This window comes from Homarus americanus, unplaced genomic scaffold, assembly GCF_018991925.1.
Source record: "Homarus americanus isolate GMGI-L3 unplaced genomic scaffold, GMGI_Hamer_2.0 scaffold36970, whole genome shotgun sequence".
In the NCBI taxonomy this organism is placed as follows: Eukaryota; Metazoa; Arthropoda; class Malacostraca; order Decapoda; family Nephropidae; genus Homarus; species Homarus americanus.
In genome coordinates this window covers 4,906,343-4,926,824 of record NW_024740094.1, presented here as the reverse complement: position 1 = coordinate 4,926,824, position 20,482 = coordinate 4,906,343, and the positions used below count along the sequence as shown (strand labels likewise).

At 39.6% G+C, this 20,482-nt stretch overlaps 1 protein-coding gene across 1 annotated transcript; it reads left to right on the top strand.

The window, feature by feature from the left end:
• Positions 1-893: 893 nt before the first annotated feature.
• On the top strand, positions 894-16,469 carry LOC121875183 (ubiquitin-like modifier-activating enzyme 1). Its single transcript, XM_042379631.1, has 8 exons — positions 894-1,229; positions 6,128-6,294; positions 12,143-12,380; positions 12,895-13,079; positions 13,163-13,285; positions 13,441-15,453; positions 15,620-15,804; positions 16,003-16,469. The coding sequence occupies exons 2-8, from the start codon at positions 6,163-6,165 to the stop codon at positions 16,193-16,195; spliced, it is 3,069 nt and encodes a 1,022-aa protein (XP_042235565.1). The 5' UTR covers positions 894-1,229; positions 6,128-6,162; the 3' UTR covers positions 16,196-16,469.
• The last annotated feature ends 4,013 nt before the right edge of the window (positions 16,470-20,482 follow it).

The window sequence follows — 20,482 nt, the reverse complement described above, 5'->3', positions numbered from 1 at the left end:
GGGAAGGAAGGAGGGAGAGAAGGAGGAAAGAAGGAAGGGAAGGGGAGAGGGAGGGTAGTCAGTGGTTTACCCCCTTTTGTTTCTTTTTCTTGTTTCTCGGGGCGATATCTGAGGTGGTGAAGTGAAATTTGTACACGATAGTGACTAAGTGCTGTAGCAGTAAAAGTTATATTTTTGTTTAAGACGCCTCCCCGCCCCCGCCCCCTTCCCTTCCCCCTATTCCGTCTGCAAGTGTGACGAGAGGTGTGGTGCTGTGTAGATTGAACCTATTCTAATTCTTTTCTATGTAAGATTCTCAGACACGAAGGAGGAGGCCAAAATGGTGTCTAAAATTGCAATAGTATGACTTCCATAACAAGGCGCGTCCTTCCTCGTTATCAATGACGTGGTAATGGTGTACAAGTGTTGATAGTTTAAGCCTCAAAGGAGATCAGCAGCTACGGGATAATAACATAACACAGGGCCACTTTCCGATATATTTAAGGAGCCGTAACACACCTGCCTGGCTAGTAGTGAGTTGACAAGTGGTGAAGAGGATAACGTTAAGGGGCCAGATGGATAAAATAAAGTAATGGAAGCAGGTAAAGCAGACTAAAGTAAATAATTAAAGATACCAGATAAAGTAGTTAAAAATATAGTAATAATGTCAAATAGAGCATGACAATGTTAAGATAAAGATGCTAGAAAAAGTAGAATGAAGTAAATGAAAGGTACCAAATACAGTAGTTTGAGAGACACCAGGTAGTAACACAACACACGGGTCAGACCTTATCTAAGACTGATAACTGGTAGTCCGACTTCAAGGTCTTGGTCTTCGATAAGGTACTGCTAATTCTTTAAGCACATCAGAACAATTAATCTAAATTTAGTGAGAAAATGTTGTCCAAGTGAGGAAGGAAACTGTAACTAGAGGTGTACAAGGGAAGGGGATGAGGCGAGTGCTGTTGCTGCTCTTTTGATGATACAAAGTATGATAACAGAAGCTATAGTGTGTGTGTGTAAGTGTGTGAGAGATAGAGACAGTGATAAGGGTAGTGAGGCACCAGTGTGAGGCAAGGTGTGGTGCACCTCCTTTCCCCGACCAAGGGTTACACAGCTCTCCTCTACCCTAAAACGTTTTGGTAACTCGCCCACACACAAGTGACAATATAGAGAAGTGTGGCAAGTGGGTCTCACGTCTTCCACAACAAGTACCTCAACCTACACCTTCTCTCCCCTGCAACGTTGTGGTAAGTAGGCCAAGAGGTAGTTTTGGAAGGAGTTATAACACTTTAAGGATGATGGTTTAAGTTATAATACTTTAAGGATGATGGTTTAAGTTAGAATATTTTACGGATGATGGTTTATGTTATAATACTTTAAGGATGATGGTTTAAGTTATAATATCTTAAGGATGATGGTTTAAGTTATAATATTTTAAGGATGATGGTTTAAGTTATAATATTTTACGGATGATGGTTTATGTTATAATATTCTAAGGATGATGGTTTAGGCTATAATATTTTAAGGATGATGGTTTAAGTTATAATACTTTTAGGATGATGGTTTAAGTTATAATACTTTAAGGATGATGGTTTAAGTTAGAATATTTTAAGGCTCATGGTTCAAGTTAGAATATTTTAAGGATGATGGTTTAAGTTAGAATATTTTAAGGATGATGGTTTAAGTTATAATTCTTTAAGGATGATGGTTTATGTTATAATACGTTAAGGATGATGGTTTAGGTTAGAATACTTTAAGGATGATGGTTTAAGTTAGAATATTTTAAGGCTGATGGTTCAAGTTAGAATATTTTAAGGATGATGGTTTAAGTTATAATATTTTAAGGATGATGGTTTAAGTTATAATTCTTTAAGGATGATGGTTTATGTTATCATACTTTAAGGATGATGGTTTAGGTTAGAATACTTTAAGGATGATGATTTAAGTTAGAATATTTTAAGGCTGATGGTTCAAGTTAGAATATTTTAAGGATGATGGTTTAAGTTAGAATATTTTAAGGATGATGGTTTAAGTTATAATTCTTTAAGGATGATGGTTTATGTTATAATACTTTAAGGATGATGGTTTAGGTTAGAATACTTTAAGGATGATGGTTTAAGTTAGAATATTTTAAGGCTGATGGTTCAAGTTAGAATATTTTAAGGATGATGGTTTAGGCTATAATATTTTAAGGATGATGGTTTAGGTTAGAATACTTTAAGGATGATGGTTTAAGTTAGAATATTTTAAGGCTGATGGTTCAAGTTAGAATATTTTAAGGATGATGGTTTAAGTTATAATATTTTAAGGATGATGGTTTAAGTTATAATTCTTTAAGGATGATGGTTTAAGTTATAATATTTTAAGGATGATGGTTTAAGTTATAATATTTTAAGGATGATGGTTTAAGTTATAATATTTTAAGGATGATGGTTTAAGTTATAATATTTTAAGGATGATGGTTTAAGTTATAATACTTTTAGGATGATGGTTTAAGTTATAATACTTTAAGGATGATGGTTTAAGTTAGAATACTTTAAGGATGATGGTTTAAGTTATAATACATTTAGGATGATGGTTTAAGTTAGAATACTTTAAGGATGATGGTTTAAGTTAGAATATTTTAAGGCTGATGGTTCAAGTTAGAATATTTTAAGGACGATGGTTTAAGTTAGAATATTTTAAGGATGATGGTTTAAGTTATAATATTTTAAGGATGATGGTTTATGTTATAATATTTTAAGGATGATGGTTTAAGCTATAATACTTTAAGGATGATGGTTTAAGTTATAATACTTTAAGGATGATGGTTTAAGTTATAATATTTTAAGGATGATGGTTTAAGTTATAATATTTTAAGGGTGATGGTTTAAGTTATAATATTTTAAGGATGATGGTTTAAGTTATAATATTTTAAGGATGATGGTTTAAGTTATAATATTTTAAGGGTGATGGTTTAAGTTATAATATTTTAAGGATGATGGTTTAAGTTATAACAATTCTTACATTAAGAAAACGAGATAAAGACCTGACCCAACAAGGGTCACAAAGGGATAAGGAATTCTTGCCTTCTCACAGGATATAAGGGGGTGCCCAATAAACTAGCCCCCTCGTGGGCAATCTAAAAAAAGAAATCTAATCTTTTGATGATCCTCTTTATCCAATAAACTGTACTACCGCCAGCAGTAATATTTTTACAGGATTATCCCACCAGGGCACAGGTCAACGACCCACATTAGGTGCAGGGGGCGATAATAATAATTTATTATTATTATTATTATTATTATAGGACCATAAATAAAAAAAAGAAAAGAAAAAAAGATCGATAGTGAGAAACAATATATGTATGTTGTGTTGTAAAATTAAGAGAAACAATTGAGACCCTGCAACTGTGTGTAAATGAGGCAGAAAGTCAGATCAGCAACCTGGGATTTGGTAAAAATGTTCGTGATGCCATATGGCAGCAGGGTCTACCATTAGACATTTAGACAATATCTTCCCAAGGGATAGTACCTCCCTGTAAGGGTCGCGCCAGGAACAGGCCTACAGTAAACAGGACACACCACCATAAACTATCCTAGATAAGATCGATTTGTGAATGTACTGTGACCCAGAAAACCAAATAAAAGAGACCGAATCCAGCCGAGGCCCGGGTTGGGAGGAGGACCACTCTCGCCAGCAGTCTCAGACCGTACAGTCAGACGGCTCGGAGGGTTTTTTTTTTTTTTTACGGGGATTAGCCCAACTGGGCACAGGTCAGCTTTCGGGTTACTAATAAGTAACCCGAGTGTTTAAAAAATGACCGAGAGTCCCCAGCTGCTGACCCTCACACAGGTTACAGGGTGGGGGGGGGACATTGTGAAATAGCACCCTTAAACTATATAGAAATTCACCCAAATGTAAAATACTTAAATGTATAATACCAAATTATTCACTAAATTATTCAACAATTGCTCAGTAGTTATTCAGAGCGAGGGTGAGTTACTGTGGTAGGAAGTGTTTATCCACGTCAGGTTATGTCTAGGTATCATTATCTGGTAATGACAATATAATGATCTTTAAATATGACTCATGTTCAGTCAGTTCACTAATAATTAACAGTAGTTAGAATTGTTATTTACAAGTTCCCCCTAAAATATAGGTAATACTAAGTAACTAGTGGGCCACGCTACCAACTTTCCTCATTTTGCAATCCCACCTACTATAACTCTTACCATTACAATGGTGTCAGAGGGTACCATTATAATAGTGCCAAAAGCAGTCATTATATAACACTTTATGGATGATGCTTTAAGTTATACGACTCAAAGGATGATGGTTTAAGGTAAGCTATAATACTTTAAGGATGATGGTTTAAGTTATAGTAATTTAAGGATTGTGGCTTAAGTTATATTAATTTAAGAATAATGGTTTAATTAAGCTATAACAATTTAAAGATGATGGTTTACGGTATGGTATGATACTTTAAGGATGATGGTGGGAACTATAATAATTTATGGATGATGGTTTAAGGCCTAAGCAAAGTTGTTTAACATGTCCTTAAAAACGGATTTAGTACCAGAATCCTGGAGGCTAGCGAATGTACTGTAATACCAATTTTCAAGAAGGGAGATTGATCACTATCCTCTAACAACCGCCCAATCAGTTTAACATCAATTGTAGGCAAATTACTGGAAGCAATCATTTCAAACTCTATTCGAAATCACCTGCAGAAGCACAAGTTGATCAATGTTTCTCGGCATGGCTTCATAAGCGGGCGTTCATGTTTAACTAATCTATCAACATTCTTTTCAGCTGTTTTCGAATCAGTGGACGAGGGGCACAATTATGATGTGGTATATCTCGACTTTGGCAAAGCCTTCGACAGAGTCCCCCACGAAAGAATTATAAGAAAAGTGGAGGCTCATGGCATTGGAGGAGATTTTCTAAAATGGATTAGGGCATGCGTACAGGACAGGAAACAGCGAGTGAACATTAACTGCACTAAACCCGACTGGAGCAACGTCACTACTTGGACCATTTTTCGAATGGTCTGAGAAATGTTAGATGAAATTCAATGTGGACAAATGTAAAGTACTTAGTTTAGGAGATGCAAACAGAGAAACCAGATACCAGATGAACAACGATGTTATAGAAAAATCCGACTGCGAGAAAGATTTAGGAGTAATGAGAAGTAGGATCCTTAAGCCAAGTAAACAATGTGTATTTGCTCGAAACAAGGCTAATAAAGTACTTGGGTTCATACAAAGGAGTGTTAGTTACAAGACTAGCGAGGTCATTGTAAACTATATCTTGCGCTTGTGAGACCTCACTTGGATTATGCAGATCATTTCTGGTCACCGTATTACAGAATGGATATAGAAACCCCAGAAGGAATTCAGGGATGAATGGCAAGACTAATCCCGGGCATTAGGAACCTTGAGTACAGAGACAGGTTAGAGCATCTTAATTTGCACTCCCTCGAGAGACGTAGAGTGAGGGGCGATATGATAGAGGTGTATAAATGGAAGTCTGGGCTAAACAAAGGGGACATTACAAAGGTATTCAAATTATCCAACCAGGAGTGAACTCGTAACAATGGTTTCAAATTAGACAAATTTAGATTTAGGCTCGAGATCGGTAAACATTGGTTTGGAAATAAAGTAGTGGACGAGTGGAACAAGTTACCAAATATCATTATTAACTCGAATACGCTGGATAGCTTCAAACATAGGTTGGATGGATATATGAGCAATAGGGGTTGGGTGTAAATGGGACTGTCTAGTATGGGCCAATATGCCCGCTGCAGTTTCCTCCATTCTTATGTTCTTATGTAATACAAGTAGCCCGTAACCCTGACTGAAAATCCGAGCTAAGTGAGACCTGCCAGACGCATGAAGGGTACTGCTGGCGAAGTTACTATATTTTTACTGTTACCTACTATTATTGTTACTTTTACCTACTATTATTGTTACTTTTACCTACTATTATTGTTAATAATGCATACTGTTACTGTTACCCCCTGTTTCTGCTTAATGCATACTGTTACTCCCTGTTTCTGCTACCTACTGTTACTGTTACCTCCTGTTTCGGTTACCTACTGTTGCTGTTACCTACTGTTTGTTACCTACTGTTATTTGATATTACTTTTAACTTTTGTTACCAGTACACCATACTCACCTTACCGGGTCAGGAGTCGCCATGGCTGGGTCAGGCGGAGAGCTGGACGAGACGCTGTACTCCCGTCAGCTGTACGTCTTGGGCCAGGAAGCAGCCTATAAGATGGCCGCCTCTGACATTCTCATCTCTGGCCTCGGCGGACTCGGTGTTGAGGTCAGTGTCTTGCCTGGGGGTCAATAGGGTCAGAAAGAAATGTAACCATCACTGTATGTTTATTGATGTGAATATAGTGTGGTCGGCTTCAACATCTTTCTTGTTCTTCATTCTTAAACGCACTACTGACCACCTGAAGATTAGCCCCTAGCTTATTTCACTTCATAAAATACTCTAACAATGCTTGGTTAGGTTAGGTTGGGTTAGGTTAGGTTTGGCTATAAAGTGTTTTATGTAGTGTTAGGTTATGTGCTAAATTATGATTTGTTTTTACATCTGATTATGATATTTTTATATTCTGTGAGGTTTAGTTTTGTTATGTTAGGTTAAATTAGAGTATGTTATGTTAGGTTACGGGGTAAGTTAGATTCTGTGAGGTTAGGTGAAGTTAGATTCTGTTAGGTTAGGTTAGGTTAGATGACAATATTGTGGTTCATTAAGCAACAGGCCATAATTTTATTTAGTGTAGTAGTGTCGACCTGTAAACACAATTAACTCAAGTGTACGTATTAATATACCTAACCTAACCTACCAAACTGGGAGGTACTACCGCCTGGGAAGATATTGGAAGCATAATGTGTTGTCTATGGTAGACCCTGCTGCCATATGGTATCACGAAAATTGTGGCCAAGTCCCAGGTTGCTGATCTAACTTTCTGCCTCATTTACACACAATTGCGGCGATTCAATTGTTTCTCTTACTTTGACAACACGACATACATATATTGTTTCTCACTATTAATCTTTTTTTTTAATTAATTTATGGTCCTTTATTATTTTTATTATTATTATTATTAATATTTCGCCCCCAGGCCCTGATGTGGGTCATTGACCTGTGCCCTGGTGGGCTAATCCCGTAAAAAATATAACCCTAACCAAAGCATTTTGTATGAAACTAATAAACCTGATACCCAGTTAACATACTGTACAAAAGTTATGGGGATTTATTTTAGACAACATCTAACATCTAGGGGCGCTGGTGGTAGAGCGGTACCGCTCTTGCCTAGCAAGCAAGATGTCACGGGTTCAATTCCCGGGCAGGCGGAAGTTGTTTGGACACTCTTCCTAGTCCCCTTGGTCTCTGTTCACCTAGCAGCAATGTAAGTATCTGCTGTAAATCGAAAGTTGCGAATTCGTATTCAGGGACAAGTTGTTGGAGCTGTCAGGTCAGAGGGTAAGGTGACCCAGAGGGTAAGGTCACCTTACCCTCTGACCTGACTACCGACCGTTACGGTGCTATTTAAAGATTAGTAGGGTCATTACCTAATACCTGACCATTGTGGACCTGGTCTCACCCTCCTCTGTATATATACACCTTGTTTTGTACTTCTCCTTAGTCTGTACTCACCCCTGAAGATGTGAATTACACGAAAGCGCTTGGGAACTTCGTGTTTTCTTCTTTACTTGTGGTCGTGAATGGCTGTCCAGGGCAATTGCTATAAATTGCCTACAGGAAAAACATTGTGCAAACAATGGTTGGACATTCATTGATAGCTGGCAACGATTCTATGGCAACGACTACCTGTACAGTCGCGACGGAGTACACTTGTCTCGTGAGGGGGTAAAGACGTTGTCTGCATCCCTGGAGCATGAAATTGTCACTCCAAAGGGGGGGTTTCGCCAGTAGAGAGAGGTCAGGGAAAGTGGGAGTCAAAAAACAAGCAGGTCCTGGGAAGTAAAATTAGTTAATCAGGACAAGGGGTAAAACAGGACCAGGGAAGGGTAGGTTTAAATGTTTACTATACAAACAGTAGGAGCGTTAGAAATAAAATAAACTTGCTGAGAGCGGTTGTATGTACCGAGAATGTAGACGTCATAGCAATCACCGAAACTTGGATGAATCTGGCGAGCAAAATTTTTTTATCAGAGTACCACATAGAAGGGTACAACCATTTTCACAAGGACAGGGAAGGTAGGGAGGGGGGAGGGGTCGCACTCTTCGTCAAGGATACATTAAAATGTTGTATCAATAATTCAATAAAGGGTGAAATAGGAACCGAGTCTGTATGGGTAGAAATCACGGAAGGAAGAGAAAAACTAATTATGGGAGTGATTTACAGGCCCCCCAAGTCTTGGGAAAGAAGAAGCTCAGCCTATATGGCAGGAAATGAGTAGGGCAGCAAAATATAACAACCTGTGCATTATGGGGGATTTCAACTTCAGAAATATTGACTGGGACAACACTTTAGGTGACTATGAATCTGAAGACTTCCTAGACACAGTACAGGAAAATTTTTTGAAACAACTAATTACAGAACCTACTAGAGGTGACAATATATTAGACCTAGTATTAACAAATAAAGAAAATATTATCAGAGATATCACAGTAGGGGAAGAACTAGGGAACAGTGATCACAGAGAAATCAGGTTCACCCTAAATTGGGAAACAAAAAACAATGACAATATGGTCACCTCCTAAGATTTCCCCTCACACAACGCTTCCGTGACGCCTGCTGGACCACCAGTCCACGACCCCCTGACGGAGACACGATGATCCTCCCCATACTAGCCAGATATTATGTAAATAACATTGATTATGTGTTAAAGGAATATCCTTCCTTCCTTAGGCTTTAGTAAGCCCCTTTATAATATTTATACTGTATATACTTGTCACACTTGCCAGATGCTTCCGGTGTCATTGTACAGGGGTACCTAGTGACAGCACTAGGATCCCGCGTCCTCTATCAAGGAATAAACAATTGAAATTGAAAATTGAATTGACAATATGGTCAGAGTCCCAAACTTTCGGTTGGCGGATTATCAGGGGTTAAGAAGGTACCTAGGTGAGGTCACCTGGGAACAGTCACGTCAGTCCCCAGTAGGAAGGGGTGAGGTCGTAGATGACACAACAATTGATCATGACTATAATATATTCACTAGTATACTACATAAAGCACAAGAACAAAATATACCATACAGAAAAATTAGGTCAAATAAGAATGAGCCAAGGTGGATGACCAGAAAACTTAAACATGACATAGGAATAAAGAAAGGAATATATAAGGAATTAAAGGGAGGGGAGGAGCAGCTCAGAAATAGGTATAATGAACTATCTAGGAATGTTAAGAAAAATGTAAGGAAAGCAAAGAGAGACTATGAAATCAAAATAGCAAGAGAGTCCAAGGCGAATCCCAAGGGATTTTTCCAGGTATATAGAGCAAAAGTCAAGGACAAAGTTGGGGTTTTAAAGTCAGGGAGGGGAGAAGTGATAAATGGCAGTGAAGAAAATAAGCAAAGCATTGAACAGCTACTTCTTATCAGTTTTCACAGAAGAAATTTGTGATGAAATTCCAGAGGTGGAACTGATATTTAAGGGAAAGGAAGAAGAGAAATTAAAGAATATCACTATCAGAAAAGAGGATGTTCTTAAGAAGATAAATAAACTAAAGAAAACAAAATCTCCAGGGCAGGATGAAATTTTTCCCTCGAGTCTTGAAAGAGTGTAGGGAACAGATTAGCGGACCCCTCGTAAACTTATTTACAAAATCATTAGACACCTGAGTTGTGCCAGACTTGTGGAAACAGGCAAATGTAGTACCCATATTCAAAAAAGGGAGACAGAGCATCAGCGTCAAATTACCGGCCGATCAGTTTGACATCAGTAGTGGGGAAATTTCTTGAATCAATTATATCAGATAGCATCTGATCGCATCTAGACAAAAGCAAATTAATCTACGACTCTCAACATGGGTTTACAAAGGGAAAATCTTGTCTAACAAATCTGCTGACTTTTTTAGGAAAGTTTCGAGGTAGTAGATAATGACAAAAATTACGATGTTATTTACTTAGACTTTAGCAAAGCATTTGACAGAGTACCGCATCAGAGGCTTCTGAGAAAAATTAAGGCTCATGGTATCGAGGGGAAAGTTTTAAATTGGATAAAATCATGGCTCACCGATAGAACGCAGAGGATCAGCGTAGATGGTGTTAAATCTAAGTGGGGCCGTGTAACCAGTGGGGTTCCCCAGGGGTCAGTACTAGGCCCACTCTTGTTCATAATCTACATAAACGATCTAGATACTGGGATCAGCAGTGACATAAGCAAGTTTGAGGATGACACCAAAATAGGGCGGCAGATTAATTCAGGGCAGGATGCAAATGCACTACAGGAGGATCTAAATAAACTGCAGGGGTGGTCTGAAAAATGACAAATGAAATTCAACACCAGCAAGTGCAGCGTACTTAATATTGGAAGAACAAATACTGATAATGTATACAGCCTTAACAACATCAACCTAGAGAAGTCGACTTGTGAAAGAGACCTAGGGGTACTTGTAAGCCCGGACCTACGGCCTAGAAAACAGTGCGTTAATGTTCGAAATAAGGCAAACAGAGTATTGGGTTTTATATCTAGAAGTGTAAGTAGCAAGAGTGCAGAGGTCTTACTGCAACTATATCTTGCGCTCGTCAGGCCGCACCTCGATTATGCTGTTCAGTTCTGGTGCCCCTATTATAGAATGGATATAAATTCACTAGAGTCGGTGCAGCGAAGAATGACAAAAATGATTCCGGGACTTAAAAACCTTCCATATCAGGATAGGTTAAAGAAACTTAACTTGCATTCCCCAGAAAGACGAAGAGTGCGGGGAGATATGATAGAAGTATTTAAGTGGGTGAAAGGAATCAATAAAGGGGATATAGATAAAGTTCTTATAATATCCGAGCAGGATAGGACTCGGAGCAACGGATTCAAGTTGGATAAGTTTCGGTTTAGGAGGGAGAGAGGAAGAAACTGGTTCACAAATAGGGTGGTGGACGAGTGGAACAAGCTTAGCAACTTTATAGTAAGTGCGGAACTCTGGAAAGTTTCAAAAGGAGGCTAGATAGATTCATGGATGATAGAGAGTGATAGTAACTCTCGACAGGAGCTGCTATGCACAGGCCAACCGGCCTATTGCAGACTCCTTATTTTCTTATGTTCTTATGTTCTTTATCAGCATATACCTAGATCACGAGCACCCACAGTGATTTACTTGCATATATGTATTTATATATATATATATATATATATATATATATATATATATATATATATATATATATATATATATATATATATATTTTATTAGTATTTACATCATACGCCTTACTTTCACCTTTGCAGAAATATATGCGTAAAATCTAAATCATTTTTAATGATACAATAATTGTTTGGTTAGGTTAGCATAAAACACACCCACTCATCAAGCATAAAACACGACTAATAATGAAACATTAACACACCCACCCATCAAGCATAAGACACGTCTAATAATGAAACATTAACACACCCACCCATCAAGCATAAGACACGTCTAATAATGAAGCATTAACACACCACCCATCAAGCATAAAACACGTCTAATAATGAAGCATTAACACACCACCCATCAAGCATAAAACACGACTAATAATGAAACATTAACACACCCACCCATCACATAAACACGACTAATAATGAAACATTAACACACCACCCATCAAGCATAAAGCACGACTAATAATGAAGCATTAACACACCCCCATCAAGCATAAAGCACGACTAATAATGAAACATTAACACACCCACCCATCAAGCATAAAGCACGACTAATAATGAAACATTAACACACCCACCCATCAAGCATAAAGCACGACTAATAATGAAACATTAACACACCCACCCATCAAGCATAAAACACGACTACTAATGAAACATTAACACACCCACCCATCAAGCATAAAGCACGACTAATAATGAAGCATTAACACACCACCCATCAAGCATAAGACACGTCTAATAATGAAGCATTAACACACCCACCCATCAAGCATAAAACTCACCCACTAATCAAGTTTACAAAAGTATCAGTTCCTCTTATACACAACAGATTGCCAAGAACGTTATCCTCAGCGGAGTCAAGTCAGTAACCTTACATGACACGAAGAAGACGACTCTGCACGATCTTTCCAGCCAGTTCTTTCTGGGTCGTGAGGACTTAGGGAAGAACAGAGCGGAGTCGTGTTGTGGTCGTCTTGCTGAGCTCAATCCCTACGTCACCGTCACTAACACCACGCGACCACTCACCCGCGACCTTCTCCAGGGGATAAACATCCTTGTTCTTACAGGTGATGGTCGTTTGTTGACACCTGTAATTAACTCTTCTAATCCTGTTACTCTCAGGGTGTTGACAAGTGATACTGTTTGATATCTGTTCAATTATTTTTTATCATCGTATTTCATTCCCTCTCCTCCTTACACCTGTTTCCCTCTGTCTAATGTTCTCTGTCTCATTCTACATTTGCACTGGCTAAGCACATGCTGAATTATTTACCGATAATGTCAGAATTAATGTAAAGTTGCATTGCGCTTTTTACAAACTGTCTGTCTGTCAGTTTGTCTATCTGTGTGCCTTTCTGTCTTTCTGTCTCTCTCTCTCTGTCTGTGTCTGTCTGTTCACCCATCTGTCTCTCTGTCTGTCTCTCTCTCTCTCCCTCTGTCTGTGTGTGTGTCTGTCTATCTACCCGTCTGTCTCTCTCTCTGTTTGTCCGTCTGTCTGTCTGTCTGACTGTTTGCTTGTCTAGCACGTTTAATTATCCCAGTACATTATAGTAAATGATTCATGACCTCGCCCTCCGCTAGACTCAAGCTTGGAGGAACAACTGCAGGTGTCGTCCTTGTGTCGTGAGCTCAACGTCGCCCTCGTCGACGCCTCTACCCGGGGGTTGTTCGGTCAAGTCTTCTGCGACTTTGGTGACAATTTCCTGGTGGTGGATCCGGACGGCAAGGAACCACTTACTCTCAACGTGGAGGGCATAACTAGAGAGGTATGTAGAGAGGTGGGTAGTAGTAGAGAGAGAGAGAGAGAGAGAGAGATTCATACTTACTCTACCATGTTCTCCGTACACAGGAGGAAGGTGTGGTGACCTTCCCAGACAAGACCTTCCACTGGCTCCAGGATGGTGACTTTGTGACGTTCTCCGGCATCCGCGGTATGACTGAGCTCAACCTATCCAAGTCACACAAAATCAAGGTCTGGTGGAGAGAGAGAGAGAGAGAGAGAGAGAGAGAGAGAGAGAGAGAGAGAAAGAGAGAGAGAGAGAGAGAGAACTACGATGATAATACTGTCAGTTAAAAGATACAAATTAAACTAAAGGATAATTGTAACATCATCTCCTCCTCCTGCAGGTTCACAGTCCCTCCTCCTTCAGTATTGGAGACACTCGAGACTTGCCAGAGTATGAAGGTGGAGGCACAGCTAGACAGGTCAAGCTGGGCAAGACAATGACCTTCAAATCTCTGAAAGAATCTCTGGAGGACCCGACCATCATATGCCCGGACTTCGCCAAGGAAGAGGAGGTTGAGCAGGTACACGTGGCGTTCTTAGCACTGCATCAGTATGTGACTGTCAATGGCGTTCTTCCCAGGCCCTGGAACGATCAAGACGCCACAGAATTCCTGCAGATGTTTTACGAATTTAACGAAACTAGACGAGCTAAAGTAGAGAACATCAACGAAGAGCTGTTGAGGATTTTTGCATACACGGCTAGTGGTGAGTTAACTCCCATGAACGCGGTGATTGGCAGCATCGCGGCCCAAGAAGTGATGAAGGCTTGCTCTGGCAAATTCACCCCATTGTTCCAGTGGCTATATTTTGATGCCAGGGAGTGCCTGCCGGAGGATTTCTCGGAGCTCCTCCTTGGTGGTGCTGATCCAAGAGGCGACCGCTACGATGCCCAAGTTGCTATTTTCGGCCGTAACTTCCAGGATAAGCTAGGAAAGCTAAAATACTTCATTGTGGGTGCAGGAGCAATCGGCTGCGAACTCCTGAAGAACTTTGCTATGTTGGGTGTTGGTGCTGGCGAAGGCGGCAGCATCACTGTCACCGACATGGACATCATCGAAAAGAGTAATCTCAACAGGCAGTTCCTTTTTCGTCCATGGGATATTAAGAAACCCAAGTCTGACACTGCCGCAGCCGCTGTGGTCAATATGAATCCTGATGTCCACATTACCGCCCACCAGGTGCGTGTGGGGCCAGAGACTGAACACGTGTATAGCTCCACCTTCTACGAGAGTTTACATGGAGTTGCTAATGCCTTGGACAACGTGGAGGCCAGGAGGTACATGGACAGGTGCTGTTGGCAATACCAAAGACCTCTGCTGGAGTCTGGGACACTGGGCACGAACGGCAGCGTGCAGGTGGTGGTACCGCACCTTACAGAACGCTACACTTTATTCCAGGCACCTTCAGATAAGTCCATTCCGGTGTGCACACTGAGGAACTTTCCAAACGCTATAGAACACACATTACAGTGGGCACGTGACATGTTTGAAGGAGAGTTCTGGCACGCTCCTCAGACTGCCAAACAATATATAACAGGAGCCATGAAAATGGAGGATATCCTGAAGATGCCTAACCATCAAGGCGTGGAAAGTATCAACACACTGAAGAATGCGCTGGCCGACCACCTTCCAAAATCCTACGTAGACTGTGTGTCTTGGGCACGACAGTCCTGGCAGAATCAATTTCATGATCAGATTCTGGATCTTCTTCAAGACTTTCCTCCAGACCTAAAGACCAGTAATGGTGGGCCTTTCTGGTCAGGATCCAAGCGTTGCCCACACTACCTCGTGTTTGATGCAGAAAATAAGCTGCACCTTGATTATATACACGCTACAGCCAACCTCAAAGCAGAGGTGTATGGCATCCAGCAGGAGAGAGATCGGACAAAGACGAAGGAGATTGTGTCGTGTGTAACCGTCGCTCCGTTTGTACCCAAGCACAAAGTAGAGCCCACGGTGGAGGTGATGAGCTACCACATGGAGAGTGTGTGTCTCTCTGAACTTAGTGACTCCATTCCATCACCTGAGAGCGTGGCAGGGCTCTCCATAATGCCTCTTTCCTTTGAGAAGGATGACGACGCGAACTTCCATATCGACTTCATCGTAGCGGCGTCCAATCTCCGTGCCGGGAACTACGACATCCAACCAGCCGACCGCCAGAAGAGCAAAAGAATCGCTGGTCGTATCATCCCAGCCATCGTGACCTCTACTGCCCTCGTCTCCGGCTTAGTGACCCTCGAGTTGCTCAAGGTCACCCAGGACCACCGGGACATAATACGCTACAAGAACAGCGAGTTTAACCTCGGTCTCTGTAGGTTCTGTTTGAGTGAACCTGAAGCAGCACCAACAAACATAGTGAGTAGTAATTCTGTAGGCACAGGCAGAGTAATGATCAATGTAGAGTAATAAACTGTACTTGTTGAGTGTTATTAGATGAATAATTCACTTTCATGAGATACTTTGAGAAAGTATTTTGATAAATCAATATGATTGGCTACGTTGGTGAACCTCTCTTCTCCAGTACAACGGAGTGACATGGACACTGTGGGACAGGTTCGAGGTGGAGGGGGACATAACCTTGGAGGAGTTCTTCACTTACTTCAAGGATCATCACCAGCTGGAGGTGACGATGGTGTCTTGTGGTAATCACACCATCCACTCCTTTATGATACCCAGGAAGGAGAGAGCAAGGAGAAGGACCATGAAGTGAGTGGTGCTGCTCTTCCTCTCTCTTGTTTCTGCTCTTTCTTTCTCTTGCTCGGAATTAACCTTCCCTGATTTTATTTATCCTTCCTCGTGTTTTCAGTCTCAAGACCTTTCTTTTTGTTTCTTTTGTCACCAGACTCTCTCTTTCATCCCCCGGTGGATTTGTGATCACTTTCATGACTTATCTTCCTTCCACAGGATCTCCGACATACTCGTAGACGTGATGAAGGAAGCAAAGACCAAACAGAGTGAGGGTCAAATCGTTCCTGACGAAGCCCAGGGAGGCGAGGAACCCTGGATAAGTCCTGTGTTGATGCTGGATATCTGCGCCATTGACAGAGAGGGAGAAGACGTGGATGTCCCCCACGTAAGGTACGTCGTCAGGAAGTAGGTGACCTGACGCGCCCTTGAGTACCTGATTAAAGGTGTGTTGGTGGTACTATGATAATGTGTGTGCCTCTTACACACAGTGTAACACTATCAAACACGGCTTCTCTAGGTAGGCCTACCCCGGTTTTCTCCAGCCAGAACTAACACTGGGAAGTGGGCCGTAGCAAAGTAACAGACCGACCACCCGAATGGCAAATAAGCTGATAAGTGGAAGAAATCATAAATCAAAAGTTGATCTAGGTACACCCTAAAGACTAATAAAAAATCTCATTTCATTGTCATGTTTCATTTTCATTCAGTAGAATTAACTAATGAACTGTCAATAAAGGCCTTTTTTTTACAAACCCGGAATAAATTCATAACAAGTTGTAAGTGGTACCAAAAATTGGCGAATTTTACGGCCAACACCAAATCACCATAACTGTAGTTATGGCGATTTTGGTGGCCGGAAATCAAAGATGTTATTTTCTTGTTACCTCTTACTCAGTTGCTTTTGTTTATGTATGTGACATACTGATACTAAATGATCAGGAAATGATGTAACACTAACTCAAAGTAAGCATCAAGTATATGTGCATTTAAACTGTCAGTCAGTACTTTCAGCCTCCAGTACAAGTTTGTACTGAAGGCTAAGGGAAATGCACTAAAAGTGATGCATTTTTAAATATAAAATGCACTCACAGCGCATGGTTTGGCTGGAAGGTTCTCTGGGCCGACATACTTGCTCCAGGTGTCCTACCTAGCAGAGTTATTCGGTGAAATTAATTAGTTGAATACTTTCATGCAAGGTCGGGAGTCACACTTTCATCAAACTCACTGACAACCTGACCTCATTTAAAGATAAACTGAAGTTGTGGAAAAGCAAAATAGACCTAGGAAAGACTAGGTCTTTCCCGTCCTTAAGTCCTCTGTTGGAAGAGTTTGAAGAAAATTAATTGAAATCGTTTGAGGACATTCGTGAGGGTATCTTGGAGCACTTGAACGCTCTCAGAGAAGAATTCAAACACTATATTCCTGCTGAAATTACCAAAAATTACCGCTGGGTTCGAAATCAGTGTTCATGTGGAAGATTTACTTGATAACGGAGCACCTGGACTGCAGGAACGACTGAGAGAAATACAACTTGTTGTTGATTTACTGCGCCACAGCTTCAAGCATCACTCCCTCAGTACTTTCTGGGTCACATTTTTCAATGAAAAAAAAATGCTGCTGCCGAAGCTCTGAAAATCCTTCTGACATTCCCAACCACGTATCGTTGTGAGGCAAGATTGTCAACATTAACACTGACAAACATGAAACTTCTAACCAGGCTCAGCCTAGGCATGATCCACACTGTAACCTGTGCCACAACACTTTGCTTTGAAGACCTGGTTTGGACAAAAGGAGTGGACAAATTTGTGCATACTCAGTTTTCTGGCAAGTCCGTTGTTTCTAGGCTTGACATTTAAATTTAATGAACATTTTACTGAAAAATTACTACTACTTGAATAAAAAATTTATCCAGTAGAAGTTGTTTTATACAGGGTGAATTAGGTTAACTGTGTGGTCTAGGCAATATTTTCAATTAATTTACATTTATATAGTCACTGTTGATATGAACAAGTCCTTCTTCCCTCAAAAATGAAATTTGTGTGACTTTAATTACTCTACAGCCTGCAGCCTACTTTATAATACACTACATTACACCTACTTTATAATACACTACACCTACTTTATAATACACTACACCTACTTTATAATACACTACACCTACTTTATAATACACTACGCCTACTTTATAATACACCACACCTACTTTATAATACACTCCACTACACCTACTTTATAATACACCACTACGCCTACTTTACAATACACTCACCAACACCTACTTTATAATACACTACACAACACCTACTTTATAATACACTACACAACACCTACTTTATAATACACTACACCTACTTTATAATACACTCCACTACGCCTACTTTACAATACACTACACAACACCTAATTTATAATACACTCCACTACACCTACTTTATAATACACTCCACTACGCCTACTTTACAATACACTACACAACACCTACTTTATAATACACTCCACTACACCTACTTTATAATACACTCCACTACGCCTACTTTACAATACACTACACAACACCTACTTTATAATACACTACAGAACACCTACTTTATAATACACTACACAACACCTACTTTATAATACACTACAGAACACCTACTTTATAATACACTACACAACACCTACTTTATAATACACTACACCTACTAACCTACTTTATAATACAGGGGTTCTCAACCAGGGGGGAATTCAGGTTTTCGGGGAAATTGATTCGGGAGCAAGAGATATGTTCGATGAGAAATCAATCACAGAATTTTGGCCCTTGATGTGCGATTCCTACCCAAAAGTGGCAGAAAGAGCTATCCGTGCATTGCTTCCGTTTGTGTCGACATATCTTTGTGAGTCAGACTTTTCAACTCTGTTGCAAATTAAAACGAAGCAACGTAGTAGATTAGAGGTAGAAAATGACCTGCGTTGTGCCCTTTCAAGCACTCCTCTGGGTATCCCAGAATTGGCGAAGAAAAAACAATCACAGGTTTCTCATTGACTGTAATCTTCATCTGAATAAAATTAATTACAAATTTACAATATCCTGGTATTCTATTGAACTTTTTGTTTATTGCATTATGCTTCAGTTTGGTCTGTTAAGTAATTCATTATGAATATAAAAAAAACTATTTTACTTTTATTCAAGTTTTATAAATCCATCAACATTTTCAATTGGCATTTAATTTGTAAAATTCCACTATAAAAATAATCCATGTAAAATTGTAAATGTATATGTACTAATATGGAAAAAATAAAGGATTTTCAGTATTATATGCATATTATTTGGAATGCACTTTTTGAGGCAGACAATCTTGGAAAGGAGGGGGGAATGACATTCTGACATATGGTGAAAGGGGTGCATGGGGCAAACAAGGTTGAGAACCACTGTTATAATACACTACGCCTACTTTAAAATACACTACACTACACCTACTTTATAATACACTCCACTACGACTACTTTACAATACACTCACCAACACCTTCTTTACAATACACTACACAACACCTACTTTATAATACACTACACAACACCTACTTTATAATACACTACACAACACCTACTTTATAATACACTACACAACACCTACTTTATAATACACTACGCCTACTTTACAATACACTCACCAACACCTACTTTATAATACACTCCACTACACCTACTTTATAATACACTCCACTACACCTACTTTATAATACACTACACCTACTTTACAATACACTCACCAACACCTACTTTATAATACACTACACAACACCTTCTTTATAATACACTACAGAACACCTACTTTATAATACACTCCACTACGCCTACTTTATAATACACTACACCTACTTTACAATACACTCACCAACACCTACTTTATAATACACTACACAACACCTTCTTTATAATACACTACACAATACCTACTTTATAATACACTACACCTACTTTATAATACACTCCACTACGCCTACTTTACAATACACTCACCAACACCTACTTTATAATACACTACACAACACCTACTTTATAATACACTATATCTACTTTATAATACACTCCACTACACCTACTTTATAATACACTCCACTACGCCTACTTTACAATACACTCACCAACACCTACTTTATAATACACTACACAACACCTACTTTATAATACACGACACAACACCTACTTTATAATACACTACACAACACCTACTTTATAATACACTACACCTACTTTATAATACACTACGCCTACTTTATAATACACTACACTACACCTACTTTATAATACTCTCCACTACACCTACTTTATAATACAGTACACCTACCTTATAATACACTACACTACACCTACTTTATAATACACTACGCCTTTTATAATACACTCCACTATATCTACTTTATAATACACTACACTACACCTACTTTATAATACACGACACTACACCTACTTTATAATACACTACACCTACTTTATAATACACTACGCCTACTTTATAATACACTACGCCTACTTTATAATACACAACACTACACCTACTTTATAATACACTCCACTTCGCCTACTTTATAATACATTCCACCACACCTACTTTATAATACACTACACTACACATAAGAACATTAGAACATACAAATGGAGGAAACTGCATAAGGCCTGCTGGCCCATACTGGGCAGATCCCATTACACCCAA